The sequence below is a fragment of the Pseudopodoces humilis genome, chromosome 3 (assembly GCF_049639895.1).
Source record: "Pseudopodoces humilis isolate 2021_Gansu_Grassland_sample_001 chromosome 3, ASM4963989v1, whole genome shotgun sequence".
Classification (NCBI taxonomy): Eukaryota; Metazoa; Chordata; class Aves; order Passeriformes; family Paridae; genus Pseudopodoces; species Pseudopodoces humilis.
This window is the reverse complement of record NC_142202.1, coordinates 41,042,677-41,066,641: the sequence shown is the minus strand read 5'-3', so window position 1 is coordinate 41,066,641 and position 23,965 is coordinate 41,042,677. Positions and strand designations below refer to the sequence as shown.

The 23,965-nt window shown below is 38.2% G+C and overlaps 1 protein-coding gene across 3 annotated transcripts in view; it reads right to left on the bottom strand.

Annotated features, from left to right (window-relative positions):
• The window catches only part of SMOC2 (SPARC related modular calcium binding 2), a 143,361-nt gene that overhangs the window by 81,440 nt on the left and 37,956 nt on the right, over positions 1-23,965 (bottom strand). For all 3 annotated transcript variants that reach the window (XM_014248348.2, XM_005518574.3, XM_005518573.3), the window contains exons 2-4: positions 14,030-14,201; positions 1,500-1,606; positions 282-381 (exon numbers count right to left, since the gene is read on the bottom strand). In XM_014248348.2, the coding sequence (XP_014103823.1) occupies positions 282-381; positions 1,500-1,606; positions 14,030-14,201 (379 nt within the window). The remainder of the gene's footprint in view (positions 1-281; positions 382-1,499; positions 1,607-14,029; positions 14,202-23,965) is intronic.

Here is a 23,965-nt window from a genome sequence, read left to right as displayed (position 1 = left end):
TAATGTACAAATAAAGTAGATGGATCCCAGAACCATGGGAAGGCTTAAGGTGGCAGTGACCTCAGACTTCATGCACGGCTACACGAAAAGCTAGACCAACTTTCTCAGAGCCTCATCCAGCTGAATTTTACCAAACCCCAAGGATGAGGCATCCACAGCTTCCACCACCTCCTGTTTCTGAGCTGACCCATTCTTCCAGTGAAAACTTCTTTTGCTTAAGTCTAATCAGATGCCACAGATGAAGTCTGCTGTCATAACCTGGCCAGACTAATAAGATTTACCTGGGCAGCGGGGAGTTTTGTGGGCCACAGCAGTACCACTGATAGGACGGCCATTGGGAGTGACACACCAGCAGTATCCAGTGTAACTGTGGCACTGAACCTGTCAGAAACAACAAGAACCATGTGCAGCTTGTCAGACATATGCCTGTTATCCCACAGCATTCATGGCACCTCAGTACAGAAACTTATCCAGCAAGCTATACTGACAAAACCTAGAACAATAAACCACAGTGGGCCCATCTGAGTCCTATATGTTTTTTTAGCATAAAGCATATTTCAAGCTAAATGTGGTAGGTGCTTCAGAATCAAATGGAAGAGAAAGCTATTGAAATATGTGCTTGTTTACACCCTTAGACAAGTGGGGTGCAGGTGTTATAAAAACCTCACAAGGAAGCTCCTCAAGGGACACATGAACTGTTCCTGAAACTAGCAATCCTGAGATTTTTCCCACACAGAGAACATATTGTTCCATCCACTGAAGGAGCAGGACAGAGTGCTTCTGCCAGCATTATTCATATCCCAAGCTGTCAGAAAGGAAACTCTTGGAATTCCTCTTAGAAATCAATTGCATTATATTTTCTAAGGGCCAATATCACTTGCCACATCATGCTTAAAAAGAGAAAAATTGTCTCCTGCACAACTCCACGACGAAAATGCAGTACAGAGGGGACAGAAGGTGATCATGACTGGAATATATACTGCAGAATAAGCTCCTAATTGTGCTCCTATTGTGCTCCTTCTGTATTCCATGAGCTAAGTAAATTAGTCTCAGACCATATGCTTGTGAAGAAATTCAGCAGAGAATAAAGAAATATTCTGTATGATTCATGATTTAGCACTTAAGATATGGATTCCAGTCACAAGATTTCTGGTTCAAATGAGGAACAGATCACAAATTCCAAGCATTTTACCATCTGATAAGTATTCGGGGGGCTACAAGAATGACTCAGCTGCCTCATCCTAGAAGAACAGGGAGTGTATTACACGAACAGTGGTAATGTTTGGCTCTTTTGCTGGCCAACTGTGAAAAAGAGAACAAGGACTCAGCACATAACACAGATTTTCCTTCCATTTTTTTTTTTTTGACGTGCCGGCACAAATTACATTGAATTTTGAAATTACTTTTCCCTTCATTACATTTGTCTCTTCCTCACCCTTTTCAAACACACACACTCTGACTTTCCAGTCACGCACGACACTGAATGAAAAATTTTCAACCTGACTATATGTGCCGTCATCATTGCATTCTGGGATAAACACTTGCTGGAATTCTTTGCGAGCTTGCTCTTGGGTGTACTTCCTCTCAGCCACACATCTGGAAACATCTAGAGAAAGGAAAAAGATAAGTCAGTTGGATGATGCAATACGAAGAAAAGATAGGTGATCATCCATATTACAAAAAAGACAACTCTGAGATTCATGCAAAGAGAATCAGAATTTTAATAAGTGAAAATGTACGATCAACTTGTGTTATTTTTAGAGAAGAGAACCAATACAGGACAATAATTTCTGGACAATAATTCATAACTGGAAATGAAATGGAGAGATGCTTGAACAGACAACCTTTCTGTTCCAAATGCCACCAAGGAGTAGAAGCCCAAATAGGGCTTTTCCTCTTAATTTAACACAGCAATAGCTGCCAGACTACACCCCACAATATTTTTTCAGAGCTGGTGGCAGCAACAGCTTTCTAGAGCTTCAGGAAAGGCAAAGGAGGCAGCAGGAACATAGCTGCCTTGTATTTCTTAATCAATGCAGTTAGGCAGCAACTTCAACTGTGACTACAGATGTCCCAGACAGGATGGTAAAAAAAAAAAATATATATAAATACTGCACAGTGCAGGGACTTATTGGGAGGGTGATTAAATAATAATTTTTGACATAAATGATTCATATGATGCTAAAGTTTAATGTGACAGTTTATGATTTTAGCATGGGACATCAAGTCTACTACATGGTCCTTTTTGTCCACTGTGAGGTTTCTTGCACCGTCTCCTTTGTTACTTGGTACTGGTCTCCATCCAAGAGACCAAATAGCAAAGAAGCCAGCTTTAATTTGGTAGAGTTTCTGTTGTCTAATGAACTACATTGTCTACTACATATACTTTATTTCAGTTAGGCAGTCAAGAACTTAAAAAAGACACGTAACATAAGCTGTTGTACCTTTTGCACTACAAATTTTAGCATGCTGCTGATACAGAATCAGAATTTCAGAATCCGCTTGAGCTAAGCAATGTCAGGAAAAATAAGAATGTCAGGTGAGCTTAAGGTAGTATTTATGATTTCAAGATGTGACTGTTACATCGGAATTAGAATGATTTCAAACATACGAGCAGAGAAATTTGCTGCTCTGATCCCTGTTTGGTTTAAAGACTGTTTGACAGAAACCGATTAATCCCATTTTAAGGCTAAAACTGTCCAATGATTACCTGTGAGACAGAGGTATTGTGGTGATTCACTAAAGCTTGTGCAGTGCTTCAAAAGCATGGGGACAGCCCTTCTAGTCCATGCAAGTTGCAAACTGCACAGAATCTGAACGGTGAGGCAGCAGCGCTTGACAGAGGTTTGCACACAGGTGAGCCAACTGAATTCCCAGTCCCCCACAAACCCTCTCTCTGCCAGTATGAGCCAGACACACATTGACAGAACCAGCCTGGAAACTCAGTGGAATAGCAGAAGTTCCTTTTTACAGGGTAAATCCTTCACTTGTCACCTCCACTGAGCTTTGGACAATTCACCTGGCAGCACAAGCATTAAAAAATTCCTTCAAGTCCTAGGCAATCTGGTGTGGAAGTGTAGCATAATGAGGACAAAAAATTGTCCTTAGCATCTGCATTTTGAAAACAAAATTGGGGCCCCTTAATTCTAACCTTCCTATTTCTCTCCTGATCTTGGATTCATGTGCACTAGTTCTCTGTGTTACTTTACTCTTCTCAAAGGAGCACTATAAGAGATCATGTTCCTAATATGCCCCAAATATAAAAAGTTTCACTTTGAAAAACTATGTTTCAGTCTTAGCATAATTAATTGCATTATACTGTTTCAGGAGGGATACTCACAGAGATGCAATGATACCTGAAAGGGGCAGAGAAGTCCAAGAAGCCAGAAATGTGAGAAAGAAAAAAAATAAGGAACTGAATTAGTTTGTACTATGGCACTTTAATAGTTTGTTTCTCCAAGGGAGAAGTATAGCCAATGTACTGTGCAGCTCAGGTAAAGTCTGTTAATTTGTGCACTGCCAAAGTTCTTTTGGGAAGAAAAAAAAAAAAGAAAAAAATAGAATTAAACATTTTAAGCAAGCTTTGGTGTCGTAAGCATTCTTTTGAGTATGGTTTGGTTATACAGTACTTAATAACATGTGGTTTTAATGTAGCTAGTATTTTAACTGAAAATAAATCACTCCTTTGTTGGACCTCTGTCCTCGTTTTTCTAGAATGACATGTGGTTTAAATGTCTAAAAGGAAAAGTGATATGAATTCCATCACATAAGGTCTCTGGTATAGTACCAACAGGGTTGTAAATTATCTTCAATAGATGAATTATCATGAAAATATGCCAAGAAGAAAGAGAAGTTCTCCAAAACTGTCCACCACTTGTTCCTAAACAGCCTGATGCTCTAAAGGCCTCCTATTCATGGATGATCTAATATGCTTTAAAATCAACAGTCACCAAATTTATTGGAATATAAAATTCACATTTGAAGTCTTATTTTGTATTATATAACCATGGAAACATTTTAAACCTATTGGGCATTACTGTGCTTCAGTATACTCAAAATAAAATCATGAGGAAGATCTCTTATATAGCTAAGCATCTGAAATTGTGTAAAGTCAAAATATTATATCCAGTTCTGTTTGTTTTTTTTTTATTTTACTGAGATATTACTGCAGAAGAATAATTATGACACAGAGTGGAGGTCCAAACCTGATAGAAGAAATGTAATTGGGTGATCAAGATAAAAAGAAATATAAAAACATTCATACTCAGAATATTAATGACCATTAAATTATTAAGTCAGGGATGCTAAATTCCTTCCAAATAAAAAAGACATGACTGAAGAGAAAAGAAATTTTATAATTGTTAAAATATTTTTATAATTTCTTTATAAAAGAAATTTAATATATTTTAATTTATTATTTTCAATAAATTTGTATGTAGGATTACACCATCTGATCATCTGCCTCTGTGCCCTGGTTGCAATGCCTTCAAAATCTGCTGCATAACTTCCAGCATTTTTTCCAAAGAAAAAGAATTCAAGACATTTAAGGGCTATACATTTATGCAAAGTAACAGCTGAAAAAGGATGAAAAGATGATTTCCTGACATGACTGGGAGAAAGGCTAATACATGAGCTCACATCAAAATACCAGACAAGAGATAGTTGTAGGGAAACCTTGCAGCTCCTAACATGCATAAATAAGTGATGGGTGACATCCTAATCCATAGGAAGAAAAACCTTCCACATGACCATTGCTCATGAGCATTCAGCAAAGGCAAGTCTGGGATTCACTGTACAAAGTCTCCTTTGTCTGCACCCAGACAATTCTTCTCTACAGGTCCCTCTGTGCACCTTGTAGTAGTGTAGGTAATGAAAATGCTCACATGAATCTCAGATTAATAGGGTGAGTCTAGAATTATGTGGTTTGCCAGAATTTCATTTACATGAATGAATCAATCAATAAATAAATATATCTGAGGGGATTGGTAAAGTCTCTCGCATACAGATTCAACTTTGCTATTTATCTAGGACAGGAATCATTCAGATCAGGATGGACACTGATTATTTTGAAATGAATACCAAGAATGAAAGGGGATAGGACTGACCTAGTACCTTTGTGCTGATTAATCAGCCCACAGCTTTTGACTTTTCAGCATTGCCCCTGACAAAAGCAGGCTAAACTCATGAGTTGAGCAGTGTCTCTCTAGTGACAAACCTGAGAGTAGAGGGGACTCTGAGGCTGCAAGGTTTTGGAAGGATGACAAACACTGTGTAATGCTGCAAAGATTTTTTTTTTATCTATTTATTTTATTTTTTTTTTTAATCTGTTTTTCTTTAAACTTTTGGATATTTCTAGTGGGAAAAGTAAGGGGCTTGAAACTGTTATTGGTTTCTTATTAGAATTCCCACTATTATTTCTCTTCCTAACTGAAGTATTAATAAGGAAGCCAGCAGACTCAGGATGGATTCTAGTATACAACCTGGTGAGAAGACCATGAGGTTCTAAGACCTGTTAAAATCTGCCTGAAATGCTGCCTAATTTGCCTATAGTCATACAATGAGAAGAACTAATTTTGAAGATATACACATCCAGCTGCAATTTGGAACTGTGTCAATGACCAGCTCAGTGAGACTTTATCCTCTCAACTCCAGATAAATGGGCTTTTACATCCCACAGCCTTGTGAGGAATTGGGAAAAAAAATATCACCTGGCATAGAGATTGAGCATGAAGATGCATAAGTTTACCTTAAATCAGCTCACTGGGACTCTGTTAGCTGTAAAACTGGATTAGTACAAGGCTCATTGCATTTTAGCATGGTATGTTGGCCAATGTGTTGATTGTACCTCTGTGACTCTGTACCAGGACTGCAAAAGCAAACAGAGGTTTCATAAGATGAACACATCTTAAGGAGTACAACAGAAGACAAAACTGAGTGTTTGGGAGTGGACAGAAATACACAGAACATAAGAAAGTGCAGAGTTGTAGCTGTTTGGGCAGGTCTTTCTGAATTGCCCTGGTGATGATTCTGGCTTCCAGAGGAGACCAATGACCAGAAAGCACAAGCAAAATAAAAAGTCATCTTAATTCTGATCTAAGTTTCTCTGTGCAACAGGGAAAACTTTCACCTGTGAAGTGGTGCCACTACATTGCTGCAGGATCTTCCTGAGATAGCACTGAAGTCAACAGGAAATTCTGGAAATAGAGTTAACCTCACTAACAGCACCAGCCTGACTTGGAACTAATCTCATTTTATGCTTTATTTCCAGCAGTACAGCACCGAAAACACTGAGCTTCAGGGAAAAAAAAACATGCACCAACTTCAACTCTGCTGGCCAATCCTTGAATAATATATCAAACAGAGGGAAGTTTATTACTGCAAAGTAGAAGTTTATCATTATAACAATGACACAAACTCATCAAAGGTGTAAACACCATCTCTAAGGTGACATTCAGTACAATTGATTTACAGGAATTTTGGGGCTCTGCAGGGAGTTCTAACCCAGATTCTCTCATGGAAAAGTATACTGCTTGCCAAAAGTATCGATAAATCTCTTGCAAAAGTTTCAGTTTAGTTCATCTGGCATTTTTTCGTTTGCTATGTATCGCAGGAAGAATAAAAATACCTTTCTCAGTCCCAACACATGGAGCAAACTTTGCTTGCTTTACAAGAGATTATTGTATTGGACACAACCTTGTTACATATTTTTTATATACTATACAAAAAATACACTTCATCCTTTACTTAGTTATTTTATTGTAGATGGAATATTCTGTTGAACTCATTAGAAAAATTTACTACTTTGTAAAAACTATATCTAAAATAGTTAACTTCATCATTTGAAGGTTTTCTTGGGAGCTTCCCACAGACAGTCAGCTGTTCTTGCACTAAAGAGAAAGCTTTTCTAAAGTCACATAGATGTGAACAAGCAGACCTAGTGCAGACACACACAATCCAAAGACCTTTCACTCTTTTCCTTTGCACCTCTATTTTGCCACAATACCTGTCTACACTTGTCCTTTAACTTAGAAACATGCAGCGCAACAACTTATTTCAAGATAGCTGTGCACCTGAGCACTTTCCTGGATTGTCCAAACAACAAACCAGAATTTATTTCTGCTTCTGTGTTTCTTTCCTGCTGTTATACCCTTTTGATAACTGGTAGTGATATGATAAAAGTCAAACAGTCTTAATTTGCAGTTAATTTAGCACAAAAATTTTATTCAGAGCACAAGACACCGCTTGGTTTATACAGAATAAGCCACTCATGAAAATTTCCTATTATTTTGACCTAGGTCAATGTATATTGTAAAGAACTGATTGTGTCTAACAGCAAAGCAGATAAAAAGCTGTAGCCTCTAGTGATAGGAAATGTAGCAATCTATAGATGCTGAAAGTATCAAGTTTTAGAGATGCAGAGATATTAGCCTCTTGGGTTAGAAAGGATGTCAGCACAGACATTTAGCCTGACATGGCCATAAAATAATGACTTGCTGCTTCGTGACAAGAGCTGGCCAACTCTTTCACTATTTATTTTTATAGCTGCTTTCTGGATTCAAGCAAAACAGCAGAGCAATCTTAGCCTAAACTCTCCTCTATTGGCATCTAACAGACAGAGCCAGGCAGTGTGGGGTTTCTTTGTTGTTTTCTTTTTGCTTTTTATTTTTCCCCCCACATTTTGCAACCACAAAGCAATTTAGATATCTAAGCTCTAAGATAAAATAAGGAATGCTGTGCTGGATTCCCTCTTGGCACACTCTTTCAGTTTGCTAACAGTCACATTTGGAGAGATTCAGTCTGGTTAGAACTGAATCAAATACTTCAAGAAAAACTAAAGCAACAGCTTTCCAATTTTTTAGATGCCAAAGGCTACACTAGGCTTTCTGAGAAGAGCAGAGATTTGATAGTTTGGAGAAGTCTAGTTTGCTAATTCTTGCACAGAAAAACTGAGAAGGTTTGCAACTATTTTTGGTTCCTAGTCTTCAGTGCAGTATTATTGCTTTAGCACTCTCCACTTCTTTTAGGACCTTCATTTTTATATGTGGTCTGAAACTCAAGCTGAAAATACATGAGCAGAAATGAAAACTCCACAAAAAACCCTCCAAAAGATTACTTTCAAATCAAATTGCTACAGTGCATATTTGATTTTATGAAGACACATTTTTTTGTGCATATGAATGCCCTTACATACCTTATTTCTGTGCAGTCTGGCTTCAGCAAATTCTGCTTGGAGAAATATTAGCAATAAAAATTGATAATTTTAAAAAGGGGTAAACTCCCTTTCCAAAAAACTGTGGATACTATCCCAGCATTACTCATATTGTGTTCTAAGTACCACTAGATCCATTTAAAAGAGCAAAGACTATTCCACAAAAATATTCGAAACATACTTAAAACTATATTCATTTCCATTAAATGCTTACTAGAAAGTATAATCAGAAGCCAATTCCACTTTCTTTAAGAGATAACATAAATTGTAACTTCTATATGTAGATACCTTTTTCACCAAGACATTGAATATTTTTTTTCTCAACACTTTTACTACAGTGGCTCGATGTGTAACATCATGACACATAATATAAATGAAGACTCAAAACCAAAACGAGGTTGGGACTGAAAAGCGTTTGTATCAGGAGTGCCAGCATCACAGTTTGGAAACTTGCATTCATCCTACAGATTAAACACAGTGTCTACAGTGAGAAAATATGTCTGAAAAAGGAAGAGACGGCTCCTAGCTGAAAGTATTTTAAGACAAAAATCTGCCATATAATCAATCTTCCTCCTGTAAGGTTTATTTTCAAAAATCCCAAAGTTGGTACCACTTCTCAATATATTCTTTTTTTAATATGTTTTTCAAAATAGCAAAAAAAACCTGCATCACTCTTTTTTTCCTTTTCCTCATAGAAGATGAGAAGGGAAAAGAAAAGGGACAGCTGAGGACATGTAAAAACTGCCCTGTTTTTAGCGTACAGACTGTGCAAGGTCTCAGTCTGCTCAGGTTTATTTTTAAGACTGACACCTTGGTCCAGTCCAGCTTTCACTCACTTCAGTTAGAAAAAGAACCATACCTACCCACTGCTTTTTTCTCTCTCCAAACGAAACATCTTGGGAGCATGTCCTACCACCCAAACACATCCCACAGGGCTGCCTTCCAGGCAGCAGGTGCACCGGCCAAGCCAAGGTCCCTGCCCACACTCTGAGCGAAGGGACGTGCTCAGGCACTGCGAGCACACGTCAGCCTCACGCCCGCCTGGCTCACAGGCAAACCCAGCTGGATGGCAGCCTCCATGGGAATTCTGGAAAAGGTGTGCGCTCAGAAAACACGTCCAGCATTCACAACCCAGTTCTTTAATAGGCAAGAGTAATGTTTCTCCAAATTACGCTTGGGTTCGTTAATTATGGGACCAAGATCAACTTGTGGTCTCAAAACAACCAGTGCCCAGCAATGCCTTCATTCTTTTCACAAAGAGAAAATCCTATTAGCATGTTTATCCAAAGGCAGAAATTTCAATTTATTTAATCATGCTTTTAATCCATTCATTAACTCATTGTACTAATAGCTTAAATGAGTAAAACTTTTCACCATTCCTGAAAGCCCTAATTTAAAGAAGCGAATGCTGAGCATTTTCTTCTTTAAGGAAAACAAATAGCAAAATCCCTCTTTTATGAGAAATTTCAATCATATTTTGATGTGCTTTGGTTCCTTTTGTGACTTGTGAGAATGAAGATATTACCTTTTGTTATATCTATGATAGCTCATAAATGTCCTCAGCATTTTTAAACAGTGAGGCTCTTTAAGGTACCATAAATGAATTAAGCTAAACATGATCCACCTAGGGTTTCCCATGGAGAAAGGGGGATCTACATAGCTACAGGAAAACAATGACACTGCTCTGTGTGATGGCTCTCCTTGGTGTACTCACAAAGCAGTAAGTCACTGTTGGGGCCATCTCTGCAAATACTGAACAGACACTCAGTGTTAGACAGATTAAACTCCAAACTCCTCAGAAATTAAATATCACCGTGTAAAGTTCCTACATTGCCATTTTAAGTAAGAACCACTCAGACATTTGTGGAAGTCCAGTTTAGCAGTTGCTTACAAACCCAGGTTGCTGTTACATGATGATAGTTAACTAAGGAAATGTGATGCAAGCTGGCAGTGGAGATTTTATAGTGATTGACAATTTGTATTAAAACTCCAGCCATTATAGAAGTCTTATTTTAGTAGAGTACTTGTAGAGAAGTCACAAAATCTAAGTACCTACCTCAGCTGGGATGTTTTAAGAACTCTGTGTTAGGGTAGAGGTATGCTGGCAAGATGGAACATATGATTTCTTTTGATTTTTTTTTTAATTGATCACAATGCCAGAATGCCAAATATTATTACCGAGCCACTTGCTTAATAATTGAGATTATTAGTCTCCAGGGCCCCAATTATGGGCCAGGTACATTCACTTAAAAACAGAGAAATGAAATGGGTATTCTTAATGCTATTTAAGAAATAAGAGAAATGAAAGAGGAAAGAAAAAACACACTAAACAGCCTTAAACCTGTAAAAGAAGGCACCTCTGTGCATGCTGCCTGCTGGGAGTAGTTCTTGGCCCATCTTTCCACTGAGCCACATAGATACAGTCCTCAGGAGAGCACAGCTGGCCAGTGCCCAAAGTGAAACAGGGAGCACTTACCGCCTTTCCTGCATGATGCTCACACTGTCTCCTTGCATTACTTAATTAATTTGTGCAGACATAGTGTCTGTGTCTTTCTGAGCAGTTTAAAAGCAATTACACTGCTTTTCCACTTCTACTATGTTTTGTTCCTTTGGCTATGCTGGGCCAGATTTACTGTGAAGCACTTGTGTGTGCATGTGGTTGATCCCCATCACAGGTGATATTTTAACAGTCCTAACTGTTAAACAACATGAGTAGTATTTCTCAGCTGTCAACACACATTTATTTATTAGATATGTAATCTCGTTGCACAGTAAATGTCTGTGTCAAGCAAGTGGCAAACCTCCAGAGCTTCAGAATTAAGATCTTGTTTGGAAAAGTATCCAAAAATGTGGATGTTCATCTACAGTATACACAGTTTATTTGTGATCCTAGAAACTCTAAAAGTAGGCTGGAAATTTTATAAGATTTTAGCTTCTTATAGCATTTCCAAGCTTAGCAATGGATTCCAACAAAGACTGGAAGTGGACTTAAAATAAAAAAAAAGTTATAAAATTATTGTCTTCAAAAAAAAGAAAGCAAGCTAAAAGAATGGCCTATTTTGATGCTTTTTTTTTGTTAAATGTGGGCTGTCTTTCAGAAATGAGAGGAAGTTTCAAGGTTCATTTGTTTTCAGGTTTGTTTAAACTGTTTTGATCTCTGCTACAGTCATCAGGAATTAGAATAGAAGTACAAGGGAAAAAATGTTTAAATGCTGCTGTTTTACTGCGATCTTTTACGATCTAGGATCTAAAAATGTTTTCCTTTAAATGCTAAAGAATTGCCTGGGCTGGGCGCTCTTGCTGTGAATGAAACTTGAATTAGAAAGGAAACAAGCACACACAGAGAAAACTATCCCTTTGTACTTTTTAGTATTTAAGTGTTTAAAACCAAATAGATGAGAAAAATGTTGAGAACAGGTGAGAAAGAGAAAAAAGAGTCAATATAAATGTGCCTTTCCCAGGAAAAAAGAAATAGATAAAGCAGACATCAGTCTTGTCATCATTCAAAATTCCTTATGGATGTAAAAGAAATCACAGTTCTGAACATCTAAACAAGGAATGATGGACTCAAAATTATTCCAAAAGGCTGTCAACATAAAGTGTCAAGGTCTTTAGATTTCTAAGAGCTAGTCATCATTTATTTAATTAAAATGGTACCTGGAAATATTTTGTTTTCAGAGAAGATTTTTGTGAGGTGAATTAGGATTTTTTTTTTTTTCAGAGGACAGGAGAAGACAGACTTAAGATTGCCTTTTTTGATCCATTAGGATGATTATCACTGCACAGATTTAAAGCTGTGAAGTCTATAGCAGGAATCACTTCTTTTCTCCCTTCAGAACATCCACATGAAAACATGTGTGTTTCTTTCCCTTTTACCTGAAAGCTCAAAACTTCTTTCAAAACCAGTGCTTTAAAGGGGAGTTAGGGTGGGTGTCTGTTTTTTCAGGGGTACAGACAAACACTTCCAAAAGGATCTGTTTTCATTCCTGCATAGAATGAAAGTAAATTCTGAAACCTTGAAAGCTGTTCTCTAATGAAACATCACTTTTTGGTTAGCCCCACTAAAACAACCCTCTGCTTTTTGATCAAGCATCACCTGCAACAACAAATTTCACCACTCAAAAGCAACTGGTTCAAAAGGTCTTAATCAGAGGACTTCCTTGGCTCTTTCAGAATGTTTGATATGACCATCAGAACTAGCCCTAGCAATGCTGAAACTGAAACTGCTGCTAGGCAAATGAATCATCTTTTTCTTCTTCAAAACTTGTTTTTACAGCTTGAAATATTTCTGATGATCACAGCCATAAGTAGGAATAAAGACACTGGTCACTTCAAAATTTAAGACTGCTTTACTGAATAAGACATACTATGAAAATGAAAAATTTAAAGAGCACTAGTCTCTTGCTGATACTGACTAAGTGCATTACTGGGAAATATCTGCCTATTACCATTCAAAGGAAAAAACATTTGGTTGAAGAGAAAATTATGTGTGCACGCAATCAGCAATATTTAAGGTGCCTAAAGTGTCTAATTCCAATTTTACAATTCTACTCTATGCATTAATAAATAAACAGCAAATGAACATTTCTCCCAATTGGAGCTACTGACTGCAGAAACACTTGACAATATCAATGACGAAACTTCAGTAGAGCAATTCTCATCTTAATGAAGAAAATGTCTTGTCTATGAGTTTTTCAGTACGGTATAAAAAAACAATAAAGAAAAACACTCAAAATTAATTTCCATAAAGCTCTAATGTATACAATGAACAAATACCAAGTGCACAATATTTGTCTCTGTCGTTCATGAGCGTAACAAAAGCTTTGGCTCAGGTAGCTTCATTATGTTATCCTTGCTCACCACAGTAAATAGATCCATCACGTAATACAATGGTCTACTATGAAAGGGCTGAAGAATGAGGATACTGTTTCACCGCAGCAGAAGATGAGACAGAATGTCTCTTTGAAGCAGTCTTGGTGCTTCAGAGGTTTGCAGGAGCTAATGGAGAGAGATGATGTGGAAAATTGCCTCCTACAGGTAGAATTGGTGTGGTCCCTGGGGTTTTCTTTCCCCCCCCCACCTCCACTCCCTGCCACTCTCTTTAGGACAGAGAGAAAGGGAAAGCAAATCTTTAGGACTACTGCTATTCTTACACTTTAGAAAGATCATTGTGTTGGGAATCACCCCACACTTCAGTAAGGAGCTGCATTGTCTAGCACCATGTTACTCTAAAATTTAACTGTGGATATTTTATAGGGTTGCATGTCATCCAATTTCTCTAAAAAAAAGATCAGAAGTAAAGGAGTGGATGATACAGGCAGCAATGGCCTGTGAGAGCTCTATGCATTGCAAAGCTATTTTTGGGTTTTGCTTTTTCACACTCAACGCACCCTACCACCACGACCCCTGCCACACCACATGATTGCAGTTTGGAAATACATGACTTAATTTGACCATCTCAAACTCAAAATGCCAAATTTTGCTAGATAATAAACCTTGCAAGATAACAATATTTAAGAGTTTCTCTAAACTTGCTAGTGATACGGTCCTTCTGAATAAGGACCCAGCCATGTAATTTCCTTAACAGTGACTTACTGAAAAATAAGTGAATATGGGACTCACAATTCTGATGAAGGCTCAAGATTAATTTATCTTTAGACAGCATATCGCTACAGAAATAACAGGATTAATTTAAACCCATTTGCTTTTAGAAAACTCTTCAAGTCCAGCACTCCTGGTTTTCAATTCACAGACATTTCAAATACAGTTTTAGAGTCTAGTGTTTTTCATTAAGGTCAAGGGAAACTTTGATTTTCTCACCTTTGCAGTTGCCTCGGTAGGCTATTTCCAGCTGAGGGTCTTTGCATTTGGCTCGTTGAAATTCACACCGGGACAGAAAAGTTCTTCCATCAGATGCACAGAGTGATTTCTGAGGGGAACCTGCACAGTCCAGGCTGCATTCTCTGTCTTTGTCTTGGTCCACTCTCAAAAACTAGGGGAAAAAAATATTCATGCTGTAGAAATGCTGTTCCCATGTGAAAACTGCTCTGTGGCCCCTTCCCCAGCAAAGACATACAAATATTACCCAAAAACTGAAAAGAAAGTTCTGCTAGATTTGTCTATTCAAATCCTAGGCAATTCATTATATCTGGGATTATTCTGCTGCTGCTGCTGTGAAATGGCAGTGATTGCAACATCTCTGTAATATACACTAAACCCAGTATTGCAATTAGGAAATCCCTGAATTTCTTTCAATCATTATGAATCTCAAAACAACAACTTGGAGTTTTTGGAGTGAAAATGGTGATGGCAAAATCATTCTTCACAACAAAAATGAGACAGCAATGGATGCTTGTCTATTTTATTAGATATTTATTAATTATTCTACAACGACATGCTGAAAAGTCTATTCTAAGACCAAGTAGGATTTTTAACATAAATATTCTCGCTGTGGATTTCAGTGCACCTCTTTCTAGTTTTGACACAAAGCTACACTGAACTCAACTAATTGTTCCTCCCTCCAATGCCAAGACCACAAGGCTCATGAGTTTGGCATCATCCTTGGCACTGTGAAAAGAAGGAGCTTCTCGCCCTGAAACATGCTGCCAAAGAAAACCTAATCAGATCTGATGCCACTGCATGCCAGCCAAAAATGAAGACAGATAAAAACAAAGGTATTATTTTATCATCTGAACCCTTGAAAAGCTGAGACTAGGGAGGAGGTGAAGTCAGTAAGTGCTTAGATGAATTCCTCTATCCTTCTGCTTCTTCTGAACAAGCACAAAATTTAGCAAGGCATACAGCTACTAGAAGGTAAACCTTCTCCTAAGCACCATGAGGTGCCCAAGAAAAGATGAGCATCCAGCTAAAGCCCTGTTTTCATCAGTGCTACTTCATCATTACAAAACTCAGGTAGAGAAAGTTTTGAACTTCAGATGAGAAACTGAAATTAGGAGGAGGAAAAATTCAAGGAAAACAAAAAATGTGGACAAATAATAGTATTTGGGATTAAAAATTAAAAAAAAAAAAATTCTACAATTCCCCTGCATTTTATTACACCTAAGAAATATATAAAGAGAGTTATAAATCTCCATAATCTTCATAGTTAAGACTGTGGTCTATTTGCATTTCCTATCATTTAACATGAGGAAACACAGATGTTTTTTCTGGAGAGTCTGCATGAAAATGGAGAGATTATCTCAAAGATATCACTTTAAAATAATAGTCATATGGTTGGACTTTTACCAGAATTTTTATATTTTAGTGGCACACTAAGATGAAAATGGAAACTTCCTTCTCCCAACATTTTTGAGCAATTTTTCACTTTTAGGAATAATTAACTTCAGAAGCAAATTACTCACAAATTACACACAAACCCCAAATCTTTCTCCAAGGAATCTAGCTACAGAGTTCCAGAAGTGGAGAACAGATGTTCCTTGCTCCCCATTACGGTGTTATTTTGCAGATCCTTCCTGCCGACAGAAATTAATAATTAGGTGAACTAAGTGGGAAGGGAGAAAAACTCAAGTCATCTCCCTTAGCCTGCACAATGAGTAACAATGAAGACAGGCATCCATGATTCTGAACAACCTCCAAATCATGCTGGTCCCCAGGGCTTGCCTGGGAGCCCTGATGAGCTGCACTGTGGAAGCTATGTGAGGTCATCCAGGCTTCTCCTTCTTGCCTGGGAGGCACCTGCAGGACTCTGACGTTAGGCCTACCTAGGACTGTGAAAAGGATTTCTCAATGAAAAATGGACCACGTGGGGGCCCTAGCAAAAAAAGTTGGATCCAGTCCTCTGCTTCGCCTCTGACTTCCCCTGTGGATTTGGTGATGGCAAGTCAAGAGATCTCCCTCTTTCTATTTTGAGAAGTAAGGAATACAGCCTTTCTGCTTGTAGAAGACTACCCCTCTGTAATGGCTAGGCACTTTGCCACCCTTAATTTATCCTCACCAACACCTCTGTTGAACAGAGAATTAGTTTTCAAAAGCATAGGAAGGCTTCATGACCCACAGAAAATCATACAGGCACTGAACCCAGGCACCAGAAGAAAATCACACACAGCAGCAGTCTATCCCCTGTACCATTTTCCCCCCAGAGTTTCCTCATTTTCTCTGTTTTGAACTGTTGCAGGAGTTGAGTATGCCTGACAGTAACACTGTGGACAGAAAATCCCCTTAATTGTTTGAGGAACAAAATCCGCTCCCCTGAGAGCATAACAGTTCACAGATAAAGCTGTATTTTAAAGGGCATTTATCCAAAGAGTTTTGTTTAAGTATTTTATTATTTCAAAGCCTTAGAGGAGATTAGGGCAAATTAAAGGTTCAAGAACATCCAAGCAACCTGAAAAAGCAGAGGATGAAGACGTATCCAGGACACTAAACCACTTGAATAGCTTATTGGTTAGCCAAACCTCACTGGAGAATTTGGGTTGTACATTTAAACAATTTCCACCAACCTAGCGTAACTGAGAGATTTAAGAGCAGGAAGGACAAAAAGGCAAGCAACTTTAAGGAAAGACAACATGGAAGAGAGACTGGCAAATGTACTTAGAAAAAAACATATAGAAAGTATGTGACTGACATTTGGAAAATACTTCATTGTCATCTTTACTACAGCAGTATAAGATGGTAAAGTCAGTACTGCTTCCTCACACAGACAAAGGAACTGATAAACACATCAAAAACTAATGCTGAAACAAGAAAGGGCTATGGAATTTCTCCTAAGATTTGCTACTTGTTCAAAGAGAAACAAGCACAGTCAGTGACAGAAAAGTTGGGATCACACTGGTGCACATCTTACAGCTGTACTTTCCTGTGAAAGTAGTCCTTTTGATTAAAATAGGACATTTAGAGAGAGAAAAAAGTGGCTCAATAAGAACCAGAAAGTTACTCACTCTCAGTATTGGTTCATCTGTTTCTGTCTTTGAATTCATTTAACAAACGTGTTATTGTACAAACATGTGATTCACTGAAAGACAAGCTTAAAAATCAGCATTTCTGTTGAATGCTGCTAACGACTGAAATTAGGCCAACAACAGTTGACCAACCTGAGACAGAATTATTTTGAACAACCAGCAGAAAGTGGACAATTATGGTTAAATGCTATTAAAAAGCAAAACTCTTTTAACAGAGAGGTGTTCTTGCCCTAATGACATAGAAACCAGCCTAGTCATGTTTCAAAAAATTTGTTTCAACTAAAAATTATTCCACAGATTATGAGGCATGACTCAACTGGAATTGCAGTAACTTTTCTTCTCCTTTACACTTCAGTATCATTTATTTCAGCCTTTCCAAAGCACTAAACTTGACAACACCCAGCTTCCAAGGGGCTTACTATTCTGTACGAGGCACTGCTTTAAATTCTCATTTCTGAGAAGAAAGAATAATAATGGGGCTATAGGAGAAACAATATTTGATTTTAGGTTTACCTCATTAATAAAACCTAATCACTAAAGTCACTAGATTATGTGTACCCACTTGACAGGTATAAGCATTTCTGAAATATTATTTACTGTCATATATTTCTGGCATCACGGAATTCCAGTGTTTTCCTTCACTGTCTCACACTTCAAAGAATCTTAATACTGGATGAAAGGTATCACTGATGGTCCCAGTGATCTTTCATCTCTCTGTTGCTGAAGTTCAGAGAGTATGAAGTAGCAAACACATGAAACCTTGCTTAAACTGGAAGAAAATATTTCTGCTCTGTTTTTTGCTCTGTTTTCTGCTCTGATTTATCTTTCTGCTTTGTTTTCGGTACTGGTGCCACATCTGAGGTATGGATAGTCAGAATGCTTATTTCTTCAACCACAAGCAATGTGTTGCAGTCAATGAGAAAGTTTTTCCAGTACCTTAAGAGTAGGAAATTGATGGTTTCCTTACTGTGCTATTAAACTATTTATCAAAATAGCATGTGTGTATAACCCTGCTCACTGCTGTGGTGTAACACGTATCTTTACCTTACACTGTTCACTCTTATGCAGGGATTCAGTGTTGTTCCCTCTGGTCTACATCCTGCAGCTACATCAGCACAAGGGCAGAAAAGGTCTTCAGATGAAGATGAGTCACATGCACACCTTTGCATTTCTGGTGCACAAATCTGTGACCCCCACCCTCTGTAGTTCAGAGAAACTCTCCTCGCTCCTAAGTGGATGACAGCATAAGGTGCTTGGCTAGAGAGCCAACAACTGGATACACCTGCAAGCCAAACTGTGAGTCCAAGAAAGCAGGAGAGTCAAGACCAGTGTTACAGTCTGGCCATGGGGAGCACCAACATCCTCTCTGTATTGGAAGAAAGGCTAACAACAGGCGCACTTAGGCTGAGGTGTAAAGATTAGTTATTGAATCTGGCTCAAAGCCTCTTAAACAGTAATGGGAAATGCTCTACTCTACATTTCATAGCACAGTGCACAGCTGTGGACTTTGTCTTTGGTTTGATGCCACTGTTTGATTAATCTGAGCAAGGCAGAACAGTTTTCCCCCTTTTTTTTTTAAAAAAAAAAAAAAATTTGGGCCAGCTTGTCTCTAGTATTTGCCATCCTGTAGAGACAAGCTTAACACAAACAGGCTGCACGTAAAGCATAACTCATAACTATGCTAAATATATTTTTAATTTGCCCTAATATAAGTTTTATTACTAAAGGTGAAGACCAGGAAACCACTTTTTCTGTCGGTGGATAGAAACTTCCATCCTTTTCTGTAACACCAGCTTGGTGTCTATGGGCTACAAAAGGGACAGACGTTCAAAACCCATGGATTTCGATAGTTCATCAGAGGTTTGTAACCAATCTTTCTGCAATTTATGGATTTCTTCAATTTTGACTGGACCTATATACCCTCCACTGACACTAGGTATTTAAGCAGTCACAACAGTTTTTTATTTTATTTTTTGTGGACCCCTTATAACTGATATAGACTTTCCCTTTGACCAAGTGAAACTACTTTCAGAATCTAAAATACAGTTCAAGATTGCTTGTAAAACAGGAGACTAACACCTCACCTTGGAGGACTGAAGGCCAAAAGGGCCTGAAAAACAATCAGAAGAGAGAAGATGGACACCAGACATCACTGATTTGCTTGGAAAAGCCTACTGCAGACTACAGCTTGGAAAGGCAATTTCTTTATTCTGCATCTGGTTACTGTGAGACGTTGAAAAGAATGGTCTGACTTCCCTGCTGCTGGCATGGGAGGTCTGCAAACAAACTGTGGAGCAGTGCACTCTAAAGTGGCTCTGTGCTGAGAGCTCAGTACTGGTGAAAAATGTGCTGATTTACAGTGATTTATGTAGTCATGCTGTTTTTGTCTGATAGCTGCCTGACAGGCAGATGTAGAAATCTCCAAGCTAGGAATATTTTGTTCCCTCTGGGCGCTTGTCTACAATGGAAAAATGAGTTAGACAACAATAATACATGTGTGTGTGCATGTGTGTGTCTGCATATATGTATGTGGGGTATATATCCACACATGCAAGTTATAATCTGTAAAGTCATATTCTCACATGTATTTCAGAAAAAGGCAATGATATTTAAATATCCATGTTACACTCTGCCTTAGAGAACATTCCAATCAGCTAGCCTGTCTCAATTAATCTGCTTCACTAATTTTTTCAATGTTTATTTCTTCACTCTTATCCCAAGAAATGAAGAAGAAGGTGATCCTCATGCATCCTTTCCAACTCATATTCTATGATTCTAAAGTATATTTACAGAACAAACTCTACTCTCATCCCATTGCCATGGGAACGCATTCAGCCCTAGCACTGAAATGGATGGAAAACTAAAGTTCTCCTTATCCTTGATATTTAGGGCAGTACCAGAAGATATGTTCAAAATACCCAGTCTGCATGACTGCAGTACTCAACTAATCTTTAACAGACTTGTTCATCTTGTGCTAGCCCACTGAAGCAAAACAGTCCTTAATGACTGTTCCATGACCAACCCAGAGCTGTGTACTTGAAATTGTGACCTCATTCTGTTTACAAACATACAGGACATCCCCATTAAGGTTAAGCTTGCATGGAGGAATTTACACAGAGGCATCACAGGCTGGGCCTGTGCAGCCTTAAGAAAAAGTGACTGAGACCTCCTTAATGTGTATAAACACCTAAAGGTGAGTGTCAAGAGGATGAATCCAGACTGCTCTTGGTGGTGCCAAGAAACAGGACAAGAGGAAATGGGAAGAAATTGATGCCCAGAAAGCTCTACCTGAACATAAGGAACAACTTCACTGTAAGGGGGACTGAGCACTGAAACAGATTGTCCAGAGAGGTTTTGGATTCTCCTTCACTGTGGACATTTGAGAAGCATCTGGATGCAATCCTGTGCAGTGTGCTCTAGGAGAACCCTGCTTGAACAGCAAGGCTGGACCAGATGACCCACTGTGGTCCCTTCCAACCTGACCCATTCTGCAATTCTGAGACAAATCAGATATGATTCTAATGAGCCAGAACATGCCTGTGCTTGCTATTACCGTGGGCAAGGCCATTTGCACTTAAAACAAAAATAATCTCATCAAAACAATTCTGTCTATTCTCAGTGCTAAGGGTTCTTGGTGTGCATCAGAATCCATTATATTCCCCTACCAGACAAGTGACCAGATTATTGATTTCAATGAAGTTATCTCAAACTTGAGAAAAAAATGAACATTTGCTCGAGTTCATTATCCCTGTTCACACAAAAAATTAGTGACCCAGCCACAAGAGTACAGCACTCTTCAGGGTAGCAAGCCATTATCATGGTGTCATAGTGTGGAACTAATTGTGTAGACTTCAAAAACTAGAAACTGGCAGCATTAGGATAAGATTCATCTGCCTTGGAAAAGAGAGATCATGTCCTATAAACATCCCTTCTACCTTATGAGCTGGAGAGTCTGATAAACTAGCTCTCCTGCAATTGTTTCAAGTTCTATGAGAATAACCTGTCCCTTACTGTCAAACAAAGGGGAACAAACTCTCAAAGTCCCTGGTTTCAGGAAACTGAAACAGAGGTGGGCTCTAGGTTTCAAAAAAAAACTCTATCAAAGGTCTCCCGTAGGTTTGCATTTGCAGGGGCACATAGGAGGCAAAACTGTCTCTAATACCTGCTGAGACACTGTTTTATTGAAAAGGACTGTGTTAAACCTTTGCACATAGACACCCCCCACCACCACTACCTTTGATTCACTATATTTCATGAAACTTTTTATATGTAACTTATGTGCAGCCTCTTTCCCTCTAAAATTTAGCCAGGATGGTTGACATAAACAGCTAGAGTATGCAATTTCACAGAGTGGGAAGCTGGGGTTTGGGTTTGCTGGGTTTTCTTTCTTGTGTTGTGGTGGTGTTTGTTGTTTTATTTTTTTTTTTTTTTAATCACCCAGGATTAGTACTCAAAGTCAGCTCCAAGTTACCTACCTATCAATTAGAACACTGTTGTGCTTTACTCCCTCAGTGCCTGGAGTGCAGTAGAGCTTTTGGAGCCTCACTGCCAAAACTACAGTATCCTCTTGTTACCACCAGCACAGAAAATTATTAAACAAGGTTGTGCTTTGATTGATATGTTTTGCTTTGGCATGTTATTTTTTAAATGTTTATTGCTTTAACAGGTGTTTTTTTAAAATGACCTCTGCTGGATTGATGTAGGGATGGGGGGGTGAATGTCAGCACATCCATCATTTCTTTATACTGCTGCTTCACAAATTACTAAAAAAGGCAAAACATCTCAGTTGTGCAACCATGTAAACTAGGAAGGACTAAGCTGAAACTGAAGCAAGCTGTGACATACATTCTTTTTTATTTTCAAGAAAGGATGGACACATGAATAACAGAAAATGCTACCAGAACAAGGAGTCCAAATCTACTCTTTTTGTCCTTTCCTTGTCTTAAAAAGAATCTTAAAGGTAGTGAAACCATATCTCTTGAAGGGCTACTCTCTTCAGTAGCTTAATTTTAGGATCTAGTTCCACCCCTACTAATGTAAATATACAGATACCAACAGGAGCAGGCTTGGGCTCCTGTTGAGTAGCACTCTGTCCTGGTGAATCGCCTTTTGAGAAGGACCTTTCCCTGATTCATTTGAATGCTTCTATAGTGCAGTCTTTTCAAGCACAAAGCACTCACTTCAAATGAGTCATGCCAGAAGCTGCAAAATCTGAGCATCAAAAACAATGTATGAAAAATGTGTTAGCATTGACCACATACAACTAAAAATAAAATTATGGTCTTAATTTTCATGACATGATAAATACTATAAGTGACCCTAAAACACACTTTATCTGACTATATGCATTCATTTCCAAGATGAGGACTCCATATTCCTGAAACCACTAATTTTTGCCAACTTATCCTACTGTATTCACTTTAGAAGAAAACAGCCAACTCATTTAATACTGTAGATACTTAGAAATAATAAAAGTTCACCTCAGCAAGGGCAAATGATCTGCAACCTATTCTTTTCTTACAACAAAACAGGTTACCTGACTTTTCAGGGGTAAGAAAAATCTTCCCGTGATTTTTATTATAGTTATTTTTAACTTCAGTTTAACATAAACATGTGGGTTTCTTTCATTTTGCAACATCCAAAAAGTTAAACAGTATTGAAACTTATTGTATACATTGCCCGAAAATTGAATGTTGGATTGGGATAGAAAGCTTGAGAGACTTGTACAGTGCTGCGAACAAGCTGGTCCCATCTCTATGTATGCATAAATGTAAGTTAGAGAGAGCTCAGGCTTTTTATTTTGTCAGTGTCCAGTGGCATCATTTCTCTTGGTTTCAGAGTATCACCAGAAAAGTATACTGGTTCAACAGACTCAAAAACCTACAGATATAAAAACCTTTGGTTACCAGAGACAGGGCAAATTACTTCTACAAATTTAAGTTGTACTAGTACTATAAATTTAGGTTGAAATTCAAATTGAAAGGGTTTCTAATCTGAAGATATCCTGTTCTGCATCTACTACAATCCACTAGTTGCTGGCTTGTGCCATGTGTCCACTGCTCTGCATTTGTCCCAAGTCAGTGGTAACTTCATGCCCTTCATTCTTGTGGTATTGTTATTCACAATCTTTTCTTTGGCGGGTGGCTGTCATTTATAGTGTTTCTTCTCAGTTGCCAGAAGTCACACAGGGAGAAAATAAACAGAGAAACAGTGGGATGCATTGTGTATGTATTGAATTATCCTCTAGTTTACTTAAGCTTTTCATAAGTACTGACCCAGCTTTCAGAATACAAGTGGGCTAGCACAACCACCCTGTTAGCCAGTTTCCTGAGACACAGCTAATCTGTTTGGCTGGCATCTTTCATAACCTCAGCAACAACTTGGGAAAATAGACAAGTTTTACTTCTTGCTGTTGTTTAAAGGCCGCTTGCTTGAAAAATACTTTGGCTTCCAAAATATTGAAAAGCTATTTTAAAATGCAAGTAAAATCTAAGATCAACATTTCTATATTTGAGAGGTTTATTTTAGGATTAAGGAATATCGATACACATCCTTTAAAGTGTCTGAGGTAGCTTAAAACAATAAAACTAAAGGCAATGACCTAGAACTCAAAATAAGAAGCATTAGGTTAAACCCCTATCACAAATGCCAGAAATCTACAGCATACAGGCCATGCAAAACCCTGAAAATGAGCTTTTAGATGATAATTTCCAGTGTAAGGTATCGCTATTCCTGGAATCATGAAAGAGAGACTTCCTTTCCAGCTCACCTTTGCTCTCCCCCCACCACATACTGAAGCAGCAGCCCAGCTGCAATTACACTGAGGGATGTCAAAAAA